At 41.1% G+C, this 19,687-nt stretch overlaps 1 protein-coding gene across 15 annotated transcripts in view; it reads left to right on the forward strand.

Annotated features, from left to right (window-relative positions):
• FOXN3 (forkhead box N3) overlaps positions 1-10,052 on the forward strand; it is a 653,950-nt gene extending 643,898 nt beyond the window's left edge. For all 15 annotated transcript variants that reach the window (XM_085626556.1, XM_085626564.1, XM_085626560.1 and 12 more), the window contains one exon: positions 383-10,052. In XM_085626556.1, the coding sequence (XP_085482682.1) occupies positions 383-926 (544 nt within the window). In that variant the 3' untranslated portion in view covers positions 927-10,052. The remainder of the gene's footprint in view (positions 1-382) is intronic.
• The last annotated feature ends 9,635 nt before the right edge of the window (positions 10,053-19,687 follow it).

The following is a 19,687-nucleotide window of genomic DNA, read 5'->3' on the forward strand; positions in this document are numbered from 1 at the left end:
TGTATTTTTGTGTATTGTGTTATGGTTCGAATCATAGAAATTGCTTCGGCTGTGGGTTCCTAGTTTACAATAATGACGGGGGAGGCACCGAGATTCCAGTAATGATTCAGTGGGCTTCCACAGCAGTCAACATGTTAAGAGCCGTTGATCTAGGACTTTTGGGGACCGTGGCGTCCTCTACTACTTTCTCCCATGCATGTGGCCCAGATTATCCCGGTAGTGCAGGTTCTTCATCCACCTGCAGGTATCCCAGTGATGCACTTCATGTCTGAACGAGAGCTATCTTGTAGTGCAAGCTATACAATGTACTCTACTTGACTGTACACTTTTTCAAATGCTTTCTAAATAGAGACTGATGTTCATTTTTATAATATTTTAACAGGAATGGGATAGGAAACTGCCGGCTGAGGACAGAAAGCGAACCTTCGTGCGACTCTCCAGTCGTCAGCAGTGACCCCAAGGAGGATCACAACTACAGCAGTGCCAAATCTTCCAACAACCGGAGCACCTCCCCCGCCAGTGACTCCATATCCACCTCCTCTGCCGATGACCACTATGAGTTTGTCACCAAGGGCAGCCAGGATGGGAGTGAGGGCAGTATCCAGAGCCCGGAAAGCCACAGTGAGGCTGAGGAGGAGGACAGGAAGCATGCCAAGAAAGAGCCCAAGGATCCACTGGCCGACAGTGGCTATGCCTCCCACAAGAAAAAGCAACATTTACTGAAGGCGAAAAAGCCGCCAAGCGACACACTGCCACTCAAAAAGAGACGCACAGAGAAACCGCCTGAGAGTGATGACGAAGAGATGAAAGAAGCTGCTGGATCACTCTTGCATTTAGCGGGAATCCGATCATGTTTGAACAACATCACGAATCGGACGGCAAAAGGGCAGAAAGAGCAGAAAGAAAAAGAAACCACAAAAAATTAGAACAAATCAGTGATTTGATATAACTTGAAAATTTAGCTTCAGCACGTCAGGTGAATTCTAATGATTTGTGGCAATATCAGCAGTTTTATTTTATCGCTTTCCTTTCTGTTTGAAACCCTTGAGTTTATTATTTTTTTAAAGGAGATTGAAGCCATATAACTCATACTGACACTCAGCTAATTTACAAAAGCTTTTCATTAACTGAAGACAAGTAACTCGTAAAAATACAGCAAAACCCAACATTGCTTTCACCAGCTTTTCAAAAGCAACACATCAAGTCAAATCGACAACAGAGAAATTGGGAATGCAATTCGGCCTGGAATATTGTACAATCAGTGAAGTCATTCAAGCTTATCTCTTTTAAAGATTTTTTTCCTTTTTCCCGTTTACAAACCACTCGTACCCACAACCTCTGGATCAAGGTATTGCCAGAATTAAGTGTTGGGCTGGTTCGGCAGAGACGAGCAATTTGATTGGCTCCTCTCACCTCGGATTGCCAAACACCAGGAAGCGAATGCAAGCAGGATGTGTTTCAGTCGTTTACAAAGTCACAAAAACAGCTGCGTTAGTTTCCTCCTTCATGTCCAGCGTGGAACCCGAGTGAAGACTGATCACGTACAGGTTAAGAAGAGTGAGAGGGGCATACCTTTGAACTATGTAAGTGCAGGTTTGAGTGGAAAAAAGACGAAATGTGGGGAGAATATCAGTTTTAATCATTGAATTTTATCATCTTTAAATTAAGCCATAAGCCTGAGGATTGGCACTGCGTGCAAAGAAAGTCTCTTTATATATGTATGTGAATATATATAATATATATTTATATATGTATGTGTGTATAGTTGTATACATATATACATATATGATATAGGCGTGTATATATATCTATATATATTTATATATGTAAAGCAAGCTAAAGTATGTCTTCAAAACTGCCTGAGTGAAAAGCAATCAATTCTCAAATCACAGTTCATTTAAATAAGAAAGCAACGACTCTAATATTTTTATTTTGATAAAATATTTGACCTTACAGAAATGACATGCTACAAAATCTGCCATTAGTATTATGCTGAATTCAAAAGCATATCTATGGACATATTTCTTTTTATTTTTACAAAGCTCAAAAACTGCCCTACAAAATGGAGTTTGCAGTTTCATGTCGGTCAGGGTTCATCCGTGCAAAATTGTCAACAAGGTTTCCAGGCAACAAGCGTTGAGACAGTGATCCACGTGCATGGATTCCATTAGTAAATATACACTCAACTGCAAAAAATCTGATTTTTTTATTCAAAGATAACAAAGTTCTTGTAAGGTAAATAATGTATTTAGCATGAAGCATGAATTATTTTCATATAAATCTAGAAAATAGAGAAAAAGGCAATGCCTCTCCTTTTAAGACCTCATGGTCTGGACTTCTTCTTTTGGAAGCAGGTGTTTAAGGTTTAACCTTCTTCAGGGACAAACACTGACTGTTGGGGAACTTACTCTCTGCAATATAATTAAAAAAGTACTTCATGCTCTGGTAGGGCTTGGATGGTTCAATTATACTGCCTTGTCTGCACATTCAGCCCCCTACTGTACTTTTGTTTATAAGAAAATTACGTTTGTCCTTTCTCCTCCTTGTCTGTTCATGTTTAACATAATGCAATAATTAGTGGGCAATTTTAGTAGTGAGTGTGTTTGGCAGAATCAAGTGTACAACAATGTTATTTGGTGGGCATAGGAGTCGTGTTGCCGAGAAGGATGCTTGGATCATAAATGTCTACTTGTATCCCTTTTGACTAAGAAATGGAAATATTTGTATTGTTATGAAAAGCTTTCATTTAGTGATTCCTGGGGACATGAGTGCACAGGAAGATGTAAAACACTGCTCGCAGAACTGACACAAAATGTCATTGCCCAATTAAATGTTTGCAAATAATGCATTGTCACCAGTTCTACAGCTCAACGCTCAATAACTTTAAGCCAAATATCTACATATGTGAATGTGTGTTTGTGTTCTACATACTAAATACTCGTGTATTTTGAGTCCTTATTGTCATCAAAGTTTTGTAACGACATGGGAATCCATAAAGCGAAAAGCTTAGTGGTTTTGAATCTCAACAGAATCCATCATTCTTATTACATGATAATGCCATATGCTACCAGCTTCCATTTTACACAAATACAAAACTAAATTAAGGCTGCTCGTTGAGAGGAAATTCATAATTTACAGTTTTGTCATGACCATGAAAAGAGAAGCTTGTGCTCTATCTTTCAACGGATATGTTTCGATATACACATTTATTTCGTAATCCTTTATTGTTTAGTAATGCCATGGAAGGGTTCTGGTCACGTTATAAACCCTGAGCAATTTGTAAATGCCGCCAGAAACTAAGATGACATTAAAGGACCATAATACTTGGTTATTTGATAAATATTGTTTATTTGACATGACATGATTTTCTCTGTATTCTTTTTCTTAAATATTGGTTTATAGAGGTTAAAACTCATTCTTCACAGGTGGTAACGTCATCCTTTGAATTACAGGTATTAGAAGTTTTCAAACTATTGATAGACATACAAGAGCATCATACCACATGCTTGTGCGTTAAAATAGTAGTTTATGATAGAATAGGATCTTCCGCTGAATCTCCAAACCATCCTTCTGAGTAGCAGGTTCTTTGAGTATTGCCAAGTTGACGACAGTGCTGAAACATGCAGTATTTCTTTCCTGATGTCCTCTAGCATTTGGATAATCCCCTGGTTTGGTTCTGAAACGGTATATGTAGCATGACATTAACAATAACATAAAACCATGAAAACGTCAGTATTTTAGAACAGCATATGGATTTAGCATAATTCTTTCATTTGTGTGCTGTCTATTACAAGTGACAAAATGTCAACATACTGCACGTATTGGTCCTGGAGTTGATGCCTGGTAGTGCTGCCTTACTGTAAAGAATAATTGGAGGTAGCGTTTCATTACTAATATGTGGGGAACCAGTGAATAATTCGTTTGCGGAACTCCAACCTTTGGACAGTCGCATCTACACTAGTAGTTGTAGGCATGGATTATCACCTACTATTCTTAGACTGTGAATTATGTGTCGTTTGTTACCCACACCCAGGACGCACTGTCTCTAACGTTTCACTCTGTTAGCCCTGTAAGACAAGTGCCACCGCTTATTGAGAGCTGTGGAATACCTCATGTATGGGCCTGACTTAGAGTTTGACAGACAGGCATTCCATCACAAACGTCACGGATATTACGTCCACCTTCTTACATGTGCATTATATCCTAATTCACTTGTAATAAGGCGTACTGGATATCGTACACAGTGATGGAGTACCCCATAAGCCAAACTTTAAATCAGGTCCTTCGATTTTAAAAAGCTGTAAAGATGGCCTAATTGTTAAAAAAATCTGATTCAGGTACCATTTAGTTCTCAGGATAGTTTTTATTTTGATGCAAAGGGAACTCTTTCGTTCATGTGGACCACAGCTTTTCCAAATTGTCATGTCAGTTTTTACTCCACTGAAGATTTTCGTGTACTTTTGCACCAGCAAATTAACCTATCCTTTATAACTGATTAGCAATTTTTATTTTGCGAGTTGTGATATATAATACAAGACGGCCACAATGCTTCCTTGGACTTGTTTCACATACTGTATATTTTTATTGCAATCGTGTGAGTAAAGTGATGCCTAAGTTTTCCCTATTTCTGTGTGATCTACAGAAGTAGCAACCACACATTTCTTCCATACCTTTTTATCACAATGTGCGCATAGGGGGCTCTACATAAACATCAATAAATTGATAAGGAACAAAGTACTTCGGATGTTCTTGTTTCTCTTTTGGCTCGTGAAGCACACCTCAATAATTTGCCGTTATTAGTCAGTAAGGAGCAAGATTCCTCCAATCGCACCCTGCACTCTTTTCAAGGAATAAAAATCATGATGACATTTTTGGGTGATTTTTTTCATTGACAAATATATACACATCCTGATGAAGGCTGAGCCTGAAGATCCCCCACTGGCATCCCCGCTCTTCATCATTTGCTTTTTTATGTAATTGGCTGGATGATGTCTTCTCCAGCCTTTACCTTACATAAAAACAGACCTGGTTTTTGGCATTCCCTGTGAGATTTGAAGTGTCTTTGGACATTTTGATGATGGATTTTCCAGCCATAAGTTATGAAAATGCATAGAGAAGGTCAACCAGATCATTAACCTATTACTGTGACGTGCATTGAAAAAATACTGCAGACACCCCCTTCTGACAGTGGTTCGGAAGAGGTTTACGAGAGAGCGTGTGACCAGACTAGGACCTGCACTTGTGTTTCCAGCCAGGAAGAATCATTACTTTGACAGCGCATTCTGACATCCGCAGTCTCCCATCTTACCTGGAGTAATAGCCATGTAAGGAGAGAGATGCCATTCAGTAAATCTAGGAGACAAAATATTTCACCTCGTTTCCATTTCAGAGATGCATCTGGATTATTCTTTTTAAGGCCAGAATCACTACTGCTCAAGCCCTTCCAAATTAGATTGCAAATGTGTTGGTCAGGATCCACTCTTTAATGATTTGAAACATTGAAGACACTGGCACTTCTCGCCATATTGCTCTGTCTCTGACTTAGTCTGGTCACCAAGACAGCTGTTTAAGGATGCCAAACTTTACTGCTTGCTCCAAGTAGTAAATCTAAAAAGTAGCAAGCACTTCCCCTGGATAACCATGGGTCTCTGTAACCCAAAAAGGGACAAGGAATCTTAAAATCTTAATGGTCATTTGAAATATGTCACCATACCTGTGTGTTCACTATCCTGTAGGTCCCCTTAAGGGGAGTTTTATATTTGAGAGGAATAACTCTCTCATCGCCTTAATCGTTCAATCGTTAATATGGTTTGGTTTTCCAAGTTTTGAGAACTGAGATTAAGCTTTAATTTTGTTTTTCTAACTTGTGAGCTCAGCGGATGAAAAGCTACTTCCAGGATATGCCTGCTCCAAGGCCCCTCTGCTCACTCGTGAGCAATTAACATATTTTACCGTCCTAGTACTTCTCAACACTGTTTCATGTGCACAGAAATATTATGGTGACATAATATACAAAGACTAAGCATTATGTGAAAAATCACCAACTTACTCCTTAATAGTCAGCTGAAAGCAAAAGTATATAGAGACAGCCTAATTCAGTTTTTTTAAGAAATAATAAGGTTTTGGTTTTCTGCCGACTTGGCGTGCACTTCCATTGTTACAAACTTTGCGACTTGAAGGGTTGAGGGCCATTTTTAAGCAAGCACAGATTCTTTCAGATTTGGACCGAAGCACTTTGGAATCAAACAAACCAGATTTCCTAGACCTCAAACACAGCAACTATTTGTTGTCATTTATTTAGAGGTGCCTAGACGCACCCTAGAGATGTTCTTGTGCAAACAGCATTTACTTGATAAAGCACATCATGGAGATGCATTGGACATCTTAGACCTTTATAACATTTTGTTGCAGAACGGATATGTCTTAGTAATGAGGTCACAGTGATTCGCTGTTAGCCAAAAATGTTCTGAATCTCTTCATAAGCTCTGGCTAATGATAAAGCAATCAAAAAGGCCAAGATGATTTAACATCAAAGCCTGGCGCTCATCTCTGAGAAGCAGTCCCTTAGATTGCACTTTAGTTCTAACACATGCGAGCAATATATAATTATCAATGCACAAAATAACAATATACATGTCGGTCTAAAGAATGTCATCTTTGTGTCAGTAAGGCTTCCAGTATCTCCGTTTAGGGACTCAACTAGATGAATTGTCCATGTTATGTGAGGGTAATGTCGTATTACAACAGCTCTGTTCCAATCACGCCACAGGTTGTGTTCCTGAAGCATCATTCGTGCTCAAGGAGGTACCCGTGAACATCATTCCAGAGGGGGCGCCTGTAATTTAGTCTACACAGTAACTGAATGCAAAGGCAATAAGCAATTTCTGTTCTTTCGATCTTCGTAATGATCAGCTCAACACTGTTTAGTAAAGTTTCTTAATCATCTGCTTTTTGTGGTTTCTCTAATGTGAAATATATATATATATAACATGTAAATTATCATAGAAATGTTAGTTATTTTGTTTCATTTGGCACAATATCAGCATTTTACACAGGATAGAAGTGCCCCCTGCCTGTGCATTTTCACTTGTTCCTAGTGGTCCTATTATTTTCTTCTTTACATCTACTGTTTTTGTTTTTTTCTTTAAAGCTCTGTCATTTACACTTGCGCTTCATTTTTCTACTATTTATGTTCCACTCGTCTTGGTCTATCAGTCCAGGTTCCTCCCTTGGCCTGTTTGCAGCACACCTTCTCATTGCACCCTTCCCTCTCAAATTCTGGTGCAAATCTCTGCGTCTGCCCACTTTACTCCTTTTTGTCAGGGGATGTCATGAGGCAGGTCAGAGCCCTGGGCAATACCCCCCATGTTAAACCAAAAATCATACTTCTGTTCACTGTGCTGTGAAGTGAGCCATGATGCTTCTGGGCTTTACCTGTTCTGCACGTACAGGACGCTGTCTTAGCAGCTTCTGCGCTACTTAAATGCATACCATTGCTTAAGGTGTGATGGCAACCAGAAACACCTTCCTCTTTTGTCAATCCACACCCTCATTGCCATAGCTTCAGGCACTTGTAGCATCTGAGGCCTTCCATTACATTGCTCTACTGCAGGCGTGTACACCCAGTTTCTGTTCGGTCAGTCTCTATAATAGCCAGATTTACTTTCCTGCCGAAAGGTGTCATGGTTCTGTCGTCAGTCTTGATGCTTCAGATAATGTGTGTCTCATAAGTGTTTCAGTGGAAAACCATTTCAGCCGGTTTGCTATTCGCTGCTCTACTTTGTATCACTGGTGAGCGTTGTTCACGTAATAGTTTTTAAGTGTGCTTCACTGCCATCAAGTAATATTTTAAAAGCTGTTTATGCACATAATTTAACACTGTGATCTGAGTTAGGTAATATTTTGTTATCTGTGTTTATATTTTTGCTGTATCGCACATGCACACTTCTCCCATATGTAACAATACAGCCCACTGTCTTAAGTCTGGCAACCTTTTCATTTGACATAATGTCAGTTTCCCCACGCATAAATGTATCCTTTTTCTTTATAACAGTGTAAAATCAAAGTAAAGCGAATTCATGTTTGTGTTTAATGAGGTTTTTAGGTTTTACACATTGCTTTATTTTTTGTATTTTAAAATAATTGTTTGAACCCATTTATTTGTGTTGAATTAGGGTGTTGGTGAGTATTAGGTTTGTGTTATTTTTCTGGGTAGGCCTTGCTGATTACTGAATTGAGTAGGCACTTAAAAATGGGGTTATTTGTCAGTATACCGCATAACGGCATACTTTCAATTCGTCCACGTTCCAGCTAACAGATGGAAAGCTTCGCTGGCCAATTGCACCAGAAAATAAAATAACGATACTTCCCCGGTGATATAGCAAGCTGCTTTCTCACTTTAAACACACATTTGTTCTGACAGAAGACTGAGGTTATGGTGCAAGCAAACACTCATATACCTCATACCTGCCAACTCACACATGTGACACACCATATTGGCTCCATCGCAGGGTCTCCTGGTGAGGGACTGATAATTCACGGGGGCAGCTGCAGGGAAAACTAGCTGAAAACCACTGTAAATAGTGGTTTTCCACCTCGTTTTCTGAGGCTTTGAACTGCCGATGTCCATTAAGGGCTGTGAAAAACCCCCAGGATGTAGACACCAGACTCAGAAAGCTTTATTAGAATTTTTTTTTGGTAGGGGTTTATGGGGGCGGGGTGGGGTTCAAAAAAGTCTTGTTGGTACTTCTCGGATGAGCCCCCTCCTCCTCACATGGTGAGATTGTTCTTCAGGTTGGCAGGTGTATACCTTCTGGTGGTTCTGAATACATAAATGTATCTCCATGCTTGCAGGATGCTATGGCTCACATCTTCATTATTAGCGGTTGCCAATTGAGTATCGCGGGCCCTTTGCAACTGCAAATCCGCGCCAAAGTTTATAAGAGCTGAAAGTAGTTGGATTATCTTCACTAGCAATGGCTATTACTGGAATGTGAGTTTCAGGTGGCCTCGGATACTATTTTAATTTTATCAGTAAAAAAATAAAATTAAGCTGTATAGCTGTGCCAGTGACTTCAGATTATGTCCCTGTTATTTGGAGTTGTAGTCAATAATCTGGTAAAAGTGGCAAGCCATGTCCCTGGAAGTGAGTTAGGTGCACTCTACAGCTCGGGTCTATAGCGCCTGATTTATGTTGAGCCTGCTCGTACCATAAGGCACTTCCAGTTTGTGGAGTGAAAAGTGTACAAAGGAAACGCTTTTGCCACGTAGCTGGGCTGGGAGGGTACAGCTCGATTCACCGGTAGTAGTAACCTCACTATACCACACACCTATGTTTGGGGTTCCCTGCTTGCTTTTGCCAAAATCACTTGTTTACTCTAAAGCAGGGCTCATCATTCAAGAGAATAAACGTTGAGAAATGTAGCTTATTAACTTGTTTTATTGTCCTTAACTGTGTCATTCACACTCACTACTTAAAGCTGCCATGTTCTAAAATGTCGGGGAGAAATATTTCTGTGTGTACGTATATGGAAAAAAGCATAATAAACTTGTACATTTTTTTTTACTCTGCTCCTGTAATATTTCCGAGATATTTTATTTTGCAGAAAAAAGTGATAAAGCAATCAAAAGGGCCAAGATGATTTAACATCAAAGCCTGAGGCAGGACCATAACTGGCCAAGAACGAAAAGAGTACAGCGATAAAATAAGACGCCATTTTGTCCGTACTTGATATGTGAAACTGCCAATTTTATGCGCATAAATAATTACTGTGATGGGGTGGGTCATTAGGGAATAAGCAGTAATGTTAAATTGTATTTGTGTTTACCTAAAATGAGCAGTCAAGAGGCAAGTGCAATCAACCCGTCTTTAGGAAATATGAACAATGTTGATTTAGAGGCATACTTGCATTTTACATTTCTTGATGTGTAATCATATTGCCAAAGACAAACTATTTCATCAATTATTGTAAATAACACTTTCCCAAAACCTACCATAAAGTTTCTGTGATGTATTGTCTTCCAGTTGCAATAAAAATTACTGAGTTGCATCAGTTGGTAATGTATAGTGTCCTTATTTAAGATGCGTATGCACTTTTGAGAGAGACAGTTTTACAGTAAAACATCCTGTAAGTTCTATAAATGTATGCTACACAATGTAATGCGCATATATTGGTCGGTGGTAAATAACCTTTGATGGTACTTTCCATGCCTATATTACCATTGATATTTTCTTGTGAACGAACTTCATAGACCCTGCAGATCACAACATGGTAATAACCTGCTGTAAAATAGCTGGGAGCGTTTATAGTTCATGATTGTATTTCATGGGCAAAAGAAAATTCTCTGTTTGACTAAAACCAAAATTGCCAACTGTAATTCTTAAAGTTATTGCAAACTCAAGCCTTGGCATCAACCATATAAATTGAAAGTGACAATATTTAATGTAATATTGTTCTACGAATTATGCACTTGTTTTGAAGTTTTTTCAACATTTATAGGTGTTTGTTCTCTCTTGGACTTCTCCACCTTCTGACAAATTGAAATGCCTCCATCTTTCCACAGGAACAAAGTAAACCAGTTATCCCTTTTTAGGTCTTGCCTGAGCCAGCGCATGCGCTGCTCTGGCGAGACATTTAGTGAGTGGACTTTCAAAAGTCCGACCGGGTGGCATAGAGCGTGTGATTACGCGCACAATGACGAGCAGAGGCGCCATCTGGCTTTCCTCTCTCGTCATGGTGCGCGCACATGGCACACCACTCGCCAGCTGCTTTCACTTTTGCCAATGCGCGCGCGCACCACTCGCATGCTTTTTTAAAAATGTTCTTTTAGCACGCGCACGCACATAACTCCCGGGCTTGTTTCTCCATGTATCTTGGGTACTGTAGTCAGTGACCGTCTGTACATTTATTTCTCCATGGTTATTTTACAAGGCTGATATTCTATATAAAGCAAAGCATAGAATGCATTCTCACCTCAGTGTCTTTAATCGAATTAAAAATGCTTGCTCATGTACGCTATAAAATGTTCAATTAACAGAAAATAATCTGGAAATTTCCAGTAAGTAATTAGTGTGTCAATTTCTATATAAAGTATGTTTTTATACCAGCCATGTGGTAATCTATAGTATGGAAATAAAGTGTGTAAATTCCGTGTCCTTTTATTTCCTATTGCAAAAATAGCTTATCGCGGTTTTTTAACGGTATTAACATTTCTGGTAATTAAGTTTAATGCTTGCTACTAACTTGCTCTGCATTAGCGGTGCTGAAAGCTCAGACCGGATACACGCGTGCTGCCCATCCTCCCACACCACAGGCATCGATCCGCTCATGTGATCCATTCTTGCCATGGCTGCATCGGGCAGAGGTGCTGCTGCGGCTATCGCGCTACTTTTATTTGCGCTATGTTTGAAAAGTAGCGATGCTCTGCATACCAAGGGAGCCGTGCCTCTGGACACCATCACCTTCGCAATGGTAAACGTGCCGAGATAATCCGTTATTTTGTCTGCCCTTCCTAAGTAGTGCTTTTCCTTTCAATGCTATCGGTTTAGTCTTGTGTTCCACCTCACCCCGTTACAAAAATACAAATTTAAAATGACTAATTTGTCACGTGGTCGGCTTTGCTGTAATCCGTAAGTTCCCTGCGACTGTTGCACTCCTGAAATAACACAAAATAACAGAAATTAATTTAAATCCTGCCGCTCATTCTTCACAGAAGTACGAGGCTGATTCCCTATAAAAAATAACGGTCCTTGGGGCTGCACCGCTGCAGTAATTGCTCCCTTTTAAAAACGCTTATTTTGCTAGACGCGGTTTTGCTATAATTAATTATAGTTTTCATGTAAACTGAACCACTTGCCCTGGCTGGGACACAACCAATGCGGAAGGGACAGGTTAGCGTTGATGCTGATTTTGGACCAATCGCGTAAAGACAAGTTTTCGGGCTTCAGGAAGCGTTTCTGGAACCCAATGGGGCGGTGACTGGCTCGGCAGTCTATTGGCTAGTCTGTGAGGGGAAGGGCGAGCGCCGATGTTTGCATATGTAAATTCCCAAAGCCTCTGAGGATGCGCACGAGAGAATGACAGTGACAGAGAGCCCTTCAGCCTGCCCGCTACCATGCAACATTTATACAAATGACGAATGCCATTGGTTTATCTTGTCCACCCTGTGCTCTTAAATTAAAACCCGGAAATTGATCGATTGTAATTGTTACAAGCAGTGTTGAGAATTGTAAGATAAACTCCTGGTGCTCCCAACATTTTTTTTCCATTGGTTCTAAAAAGAATACATTTTAAGATGGTTTAGGGGCTTTTGCATGTGCTGCAGAAGCGGAAATGTGTCTACAGGTCTCACTTTTTCTTTTCTTTTGAGGGATGTTTTGCCTGTTTTATCATTTTTACGTCTCGCCTTCAGACAGTGTGTGCAGTGTCGCTGCGAGGGGTATTGTGTACTGTAAGTGGCTTCGAGACCAACCAGTGCTTACCATAGATTGGCTTCATTATCTCTCCTATTTGTTGCCTCCTATTTGGCTAGCTCTTGCAGATTTCACTTCCTGTTCAACAGTTTGAAGCAGCGACCATGTACTGATTTATTTATTTTTATTAGTGTCCTGTTGTCCTTCCATTGCTCACTGTGCTTTAGGTACTATTTTAATTCTTCTTGCCATATTACTTCTTCCCCCTCCCAGCCCCACAGTGTTCGTGTTGCTTTTATCCCACCACCAGCCTCCGATAGTCTGTGTGGCTTCTTCCCTCCCACCACCTGTTGTTTGTTTTGCCCCACACCCACCACCATAAGAAAACAAGCATTGGCATAGCCAATAGGTCTTGCCTTTGGGACCTAATAAGTGTTTAGTTATCCAGCACAATATCCTTGGTGCAACAACATCAACTGTTGCATGGCTAAACACTTATAAGGTCCCAAAGGCGAGACCTTTTGGATATGCCAATGCTTGTTTAGATCGAGCCTACAAGACAGTGCATGTGCTTTCTTTTACAAAACATATTGTAGGCTTAACCAGGAACATGCAGGTGCTTGTAGGTTGTCCTTTGCTTACCATTTGCAGGTTTTTCTGTAATTCTTATTTGCCTGTTTCTTATTCATGTATTATCTTGTCTATTGTCTCTCCCACGGAGCATAGCCTCTTTACTGCATCTTTTGATTGGCAGGATTCTATGCTTCCACTGCTTGCTTCTCAAGCACTATTTTTTTGTTTTATGTAAAGTACTCCATGAGAGTGCATGCGTTTCACAGTTGCCTCCCTCCTTTACTTCCTCTTGCAGCCTGTATTGTTCTCTGGGTCTATTTTCTTCTCCCACCTCCCCAGATGTGTACTTTTCCTCATTGCTTTCTCACCTGTAAGCTCCTCCTCCACCCATTCCCTGTTGCTCTCATGCCCTTTGTTTCTTCCTGCCTCACCCTCTGTGTTGCTTACCCTTAGCAATACCCTCTGTCTCACTTGCCTTTTGCCTCTCGCCTCCGCCACTTCCATGTTTCTTGCCCACACGTGCGCCCTCTTTCTGTTTTGCCTCTTGCTTCACCTTCCCACCTCTGCCCTTTTGTGCTTCCTCCACCACAATGCCCCCACTTTGCTCCCCCCACTCCAGCCCTATGTGTTACTCCCACCTGTGCCCTCTTTATTCCCACAGTGCTCTTCTTGCACTTCTTACATTTTTGTTTTAATTTACCAATCCAACTCTGTAATTTAGAAAAAAATACTGTCATTTTGTGGGAACACACCTGCATGGTGCGCATGCCTACATAAGGATGCTGCCTCTGCATCATTTTTTTTTTTAAACAGAGTTTCTTGGTTTCTTAGTTAGTATAACACATCACAGCATGGACCGATAACAATACATCACTTGTATTGCCCCTACTCCTGCAATGCTGCCACTGCATCGTATCACCTTTTTTGTGTTTGTTTTCTTGAGCCGTGCTATACAGCATCTGGAATGCTGTACAGCATGGCTAATAAAAACAAAAGTGCAACCTATTGGCTTTGCCAGTGCTTGCTTGACCTGGCAGTTCTGGTGCTACCGAGAGTTCTGGTGCTACCGAGCCTTTTTAAATGAAAAATCATTTCAACCCTGACTACTATTGGCTGTTGTTTCATTGGTGTTGGTCACGTGATACTAATTTGAAGTGTGCTTTCACTCCCCTTAAGTAATATTTCAGAAACTGTTTACACACATTATTCAGCACTGTGATCTGGTTTAGGTAATAATTTGTATCTGTATTTTTAGGTCTAACGTTAGCCAAGATCTTTTTATTTACTTACATCATGTTTATAGTAGACTTACTTATATCGCCATCAGCCATCTCTCTTCATCTATTGGTCTTTTGTTCTTTCATGTTTTTCTAGTACCCACTGTAGCATGCAGCATGGTGGAGTGGGTCAGACCCCTCCATTAATTGCCGCCTTCGCTGTAATTGATGGTGTGTTGCTCTTTCACGTGGAACACATTCACACACAATGTAGTTACCTTCAGTGCTACGGACTACTATGGCAATGTGTGCTTTTCGAGATTTGCTAAAATATTTTTGCTTTTAGTGAATGTTTTGTTCGAGGGGCCTCAAAGCTCTTCTAGCAATGCAGTTTTACAAAAATACTGACAAAGGTAACAGGATCTGACAAAGCCCAAAGTCTAAAGAATACACAACGTGGTGGGAGGGTCCAAGGGAAATTTAAAGACCAGCACGGATATTATCTCCATACAACTAACATCAAGAAACCATGATATCCGTGGGTCTAACAGGTTACTAAGAACCCAGAAAAAATTGTCACACAAGCAAGAAATACCTCAACCTAACACAGGGAGGAGCTCAGGGATGTTTTAGATCCTACTCTTTCCTAGGATCTACTAAGATCCACCAGATGTAAAGTAAAAGATGTGATATCTGAGTGATGGGCGCAGTGCAAAAAAAGGGGGGGGGGGAATGTGAGCGTAACATAAAACTAACTACCAAGTGAAAAAATCTTTATTGGTTATCTCTTGGTGTTAGGAATAAAAACAGTGCTAGTGCAGTTCGGAAATAATAACTGCAACTGTCCGGTAAAGGGGATCTAAAACATCCCTGAGCTCCTCCCTCATAGTGAGGGCGTTGTAGCCCTCGGCTGTACTAGGTGTTACAGCCGGGAGGAGATCCCAAATGATGAAGCATGCCACCTCGGTGGGTGAAGGGATTCCATCCTTAAAATAGGACTTTCCTGTTAGGTTGAGGTATTTCTTGCTTGTGTGACAATTTTTTCTGGGTTCTTAGTAACCTGTTAGACCCACAGATATCATGGTTTGTTAATGCCAAAAGTCTGTCAGCCAACTCCAGACCTATCGACTTTGCCAATTCTCGTTTCATTTGCAGTATCAGATATGAACACGTTACCTGCATGTAAACCAAACAGAACACTTTCTTTGGTCTGCCATCCTTTGCATTTGAGCAAATGTAACTTTACACAGGTCTAAATATGTATTATATATTTTATTTTGTTAGAGCATAAAATCAAAATACTGCGATTTCATAATGTTTATTCAGGTTGATGAGGATTGGCACCGTGCTATATTTTTGTAGTGTAATCATTTAAACCTATTTATGTTTTTTGAATTAGGGGTGACAGTGGTTAGTAGTTGTGGTTTATATTTTTGATTAGTAAAAAGTGTTTTTTTTTTTTACATCCGCCCATAACCGCAGCCTTATTTAGTGGGAGGAGGCAAGCAATTTTTGTGAAGTGAGGGCATGGCACAAGTTCTGGGAAGCAAAAGACTTGAAATAATGAAGACTACTGGTAAGTAATCAAGATGATATAATCTGTCTTAGTACCTACTATTGTTCTAGCATCGCCCCACTTTAAAACCAAAGCAAAGCATGTACCAGACTCTCTTATGCATTGATTCTCCAAAGGGCACAAATAAGCCAAGTCTAATTCATGTCAACCTTGACAGAAATACCCCAAGATGGCAATGATTAACAGGACTCAAACATGTCTGTTGAAACCGTGAGAGAAGAGGTTGTTCTGGACGAGCTCCCAGCAACACATTGTAGATCGAGAATGCCTTTTTGGTCTCCTCATCACCAAAGCTTGCCTTCTGGAGACGAGACTGTACCCAGAAAGAAGGGAAACCTGCAATGAATGGGATACGATTTTTAAAAACTCCCACAAAGACAAATGAAAAAATATGCCGGAGAAAAAGAGAATGATCAAAGGAAATGCATGTTATTATTGCAACTAACAGATTTAAAAGAGATTTACTCCGATGTTGGTGAAGAAGGCTAGAAGCTGGGAAGCACGGTTAGGGATGGTTTGTTTTCGTAGGAATTGTATTACGTTAGTTGGAATTGGATATAATGCAGATATTAAACAGACGAGATGTATTTGTATGGAACCAGTGGGTAGTGTATTAAAGGCAAGTATTTCGAGACTGAGAGTAAAGTACAGGAGGAACAACCTGGAACTGAAGGCACAACAGTAAGATAGGAAAAGGTAGACCTTATGATAGGCTTCTTTTAAAGATGTAAATTAAGTAAAGAAGAATGGCTAACGTGAAAGGAGATACCTTTATATATTAAAATAATGGTTGCGAAAGAAAGAGTGGATTTAAACCGTTTTGTGTGGCATCCTCATTTTAACAGGGAAGATTAAAAATGGATCCAGTTTGTTTATTTAAGTGAGTTTTTTCCAGATTCAACATGTATTTTATTTATTTCTAGATCTGTTAAATCCGAGAAGGCGTGGTTAATTGAGGTTGAAAATTGTGGCATTTCCCTGAACTCCATGAGAGATTCCTGCCTTGCCGTTGCCTGAGCCCCTCCAAGTTAGCATACAGAATTGTTGAGCCTTAATGGGGAGGCTGCAAACATCAGTAACTCTAGGAGAAGAGCTAAGAAAAGTGAGCCACACACAGTGACGCACAATATCCTCAGTGTGGGCGAGTTTAGATGTCGGCCGCCTTCTTGCAGTAACTCAGCAGCAGTGGCGGGTCCTCCGCTAAGGCGGAGGGGCGTTGTCCCATTGCTACAAAGCAGTGAAAAAAAGAATAAACACAAACCTAATACCTCAAAGTTATTATCATTGTATTTGTTCCTGCTGCGCAGCTTTTACAGGGCGGGCAGGGCTGCTCTGCTCTCAGAGCAAGGGAGGAGTGGTTTGCCCACTCCAAGTGCGCAATGACTGTTTGGCCGGCCCTCTGGGGCCGTCAAACAGTCATGCGCACTTCACATAATCTCCACGCAATCTGCATTACAGCCTGCTTGGAGAACATTCCCTGGCTGAGCGCCTATTCACGGCGCTCAAACCAATCACAACGCTGCATTGCAGTGTTGTGATTTGTTTAGGGGAAGGAGACTGGCTGCTTCCCGTTCCTGCCGCGGAGATGAGAGACTGAGATGATGTGCGGTGCGGGAGAGCAGCGAGAAGGTAAGTTTTTGTACTTTTTATTTTTACATCACAATCCCCCCCGCACCCTTTCAACATCCACCCAACCCACGCCCGCCACTCCCGATCCGTGCCGGCCGCTACTGCTCAGCGGTCAGGATTCTCACTGGTGAAAGCGAAGAGTCTTGATGAGATGGAGGACACTGGCAGAGACTCTGTGATCTGCCACTGATGTTGCTGTGCTGATTATTTTCTTGGAACCGTAAGAGAGGGGTGGTTAGGTGGACTTTACAGGGCTCTTTTTTTTTTTATCTGCCCTCCTTTTCCAGGTAGCAGCCTACTGAAGCAGGTCTGTGAGGAGAAGAGGAGCTGAATCCCTGGGGTGGGCCACAAAAAAGCTATAACGAAGGTTTTGGAAGGCAGCTCTGTCTATGACTTTTGAGGTTTCTCCACCATCCACTTGTTTATGCCAAGATCCTATTGCACAAGAGAAGTACTCAAACACTGTACGATTGAGAATCACTGGTGTGACTCAACATCAGAGCAATCATTGCGAGAGATGAGCAAGTCATAAAAGGGGACTGCTCTGCCTGTGGAGCTGCCTCTGAGAGAGAACCAAGCGGCTATAACACTGCAGCCCAATTTGTTAAAAGACCACTCCAATCTCACCCTGCACCATCAGAACAAATGGAAGCACAACACGATTCTAAAGGTGAAAAGGGGTTGATGGCGTCCATAGGGGAGTTTCGCACTAATCTTGATGCCATCAAGCAAAAAATCTCCAACTTTGAAACCAAAATAAAGTGGAAAGGCGCTTGGTGGGCTCTGGCAGGGACTAGACAAACAGATGGGAAGTTGAATATTAATGAGAGTTGATTAGTAAAGAAAGAGTTGTAGAGCACCTCTTTTTTTAAGTCTTGCGCCACATGCAACATTGTGTACCTGGTGGAATGCCTGGAGTATCTACACTGGCTGAAAGTTATCTGGAGTCCTAACGTTGGCTGTGGTAGAAGGGAAGACAGATTTTAGGACGATCACATGCGACATTCCTGAACTCCCACAGGAGTTTCTTGTAAAATTCCTACTTTTCAGATTTTAAGTAAAGCATCATTTTTGTGATGTTTCCTGAAGAAGACATAAGAGATATGATCCTTAAAGCTGTAGGGTTGTGAACCTAGTTTTACTGTGTACTGACTTGAACCAGGAGTCTGCAAAGAGGCGCTGAGCAGGGGAGGGCAGACATCTACACTTCCCTCCTCACCTGCAGTTTATATTTGCACAAGTGGAGCCAGTGGAAATTCTTTTGCGATCTCTTGGCTTAACTGATAAGGAACCGGATTATAGTAGGGAATGAGAGGAGATTGGTGTGAAACCTCCTTAAGGTGGATCTGAAGCTTTGAGGTGGCCATACAGTGTTAGCAATATAGAGGCGTCACAGGGCATTGATGTGTTTTTGTGCTGCAGATCCCTCTCCCAAGTTGAGATGCCTATTGATGACCAGGCATGTGGCCTAGACATTGAAGAAACATTACAATGTATTTTGTTCGTTTTCCAAAATATGCCCTATTATCCATGTTCCTGAGGGTTCCAATCGCTGGGCAGAGTCCTCTTTTTGCTTTTATTCTCCATACCTTCACCACAATTGCTTCTATCTAGCTGGTCTCACATTTCTTTAACTCTCTCTTTTGTATTAAATCTCCCCAGTTCAGAGTTCCAGATCTCTACTGTGCTCTGGGTTAGGTACAATGTTGCATCCCGCAATAGTGGACTAGACTGCCAAGGGTGTTTAGTCATCCTATCCCTATGACTTCTAATTACTCCTGGTTAAAACATGCACAATTACATGTATAGTGTACCAAAATATAAATTTCAGTTGCATGCAGCAGATTCCTCAGCTTAAATGATCCCGGAGTTGCCAGATTTAATCCAGATAATTTTGTAGCAGTGCTCTTGCACGCCTATAGGTGGCATCATGTGGCTTTGTGCTATCTCCATACCCCACCCCATAAGTGACGGAACAGAGACGCATATAAGCACCACCCCTAGGCGCTAACATCTGTTCCTTTCCATCCGAGCTTTCCGTTACAGATCCGGAGCTCTGCTGGTCTCCTGCAGACTTCTAAAGATGAACTGAACAGTGTCTTAAGGAACAATCTCCCCATCAAAAGCAGGATTCAGGCCATGCGACAAATGCAGGAAGCTCACTTCTATCACGGACCAGCACATAGTGTGTCTCAGCTACAGACACAACTTGTAGTTGTGTAATAGATGTGCCTTAATACACATGAAGGTGATTGAAGACAGGGAAGCGAAGTTGAATGT

The sequence above is a fragment of the Triturus cristatus genome, chromosome 9 (genome assembly GCF_964204655.1).
Source record: "Triturus cristatus chromosome 9, aTriCri1.1, whole genome shotgun sequence".
Lineage (NCBI taxonomy): Eukaryota > Metazoa > Chordata > Amphibia > Caudata > Salamandridae > Triturus > Triturus cristatus.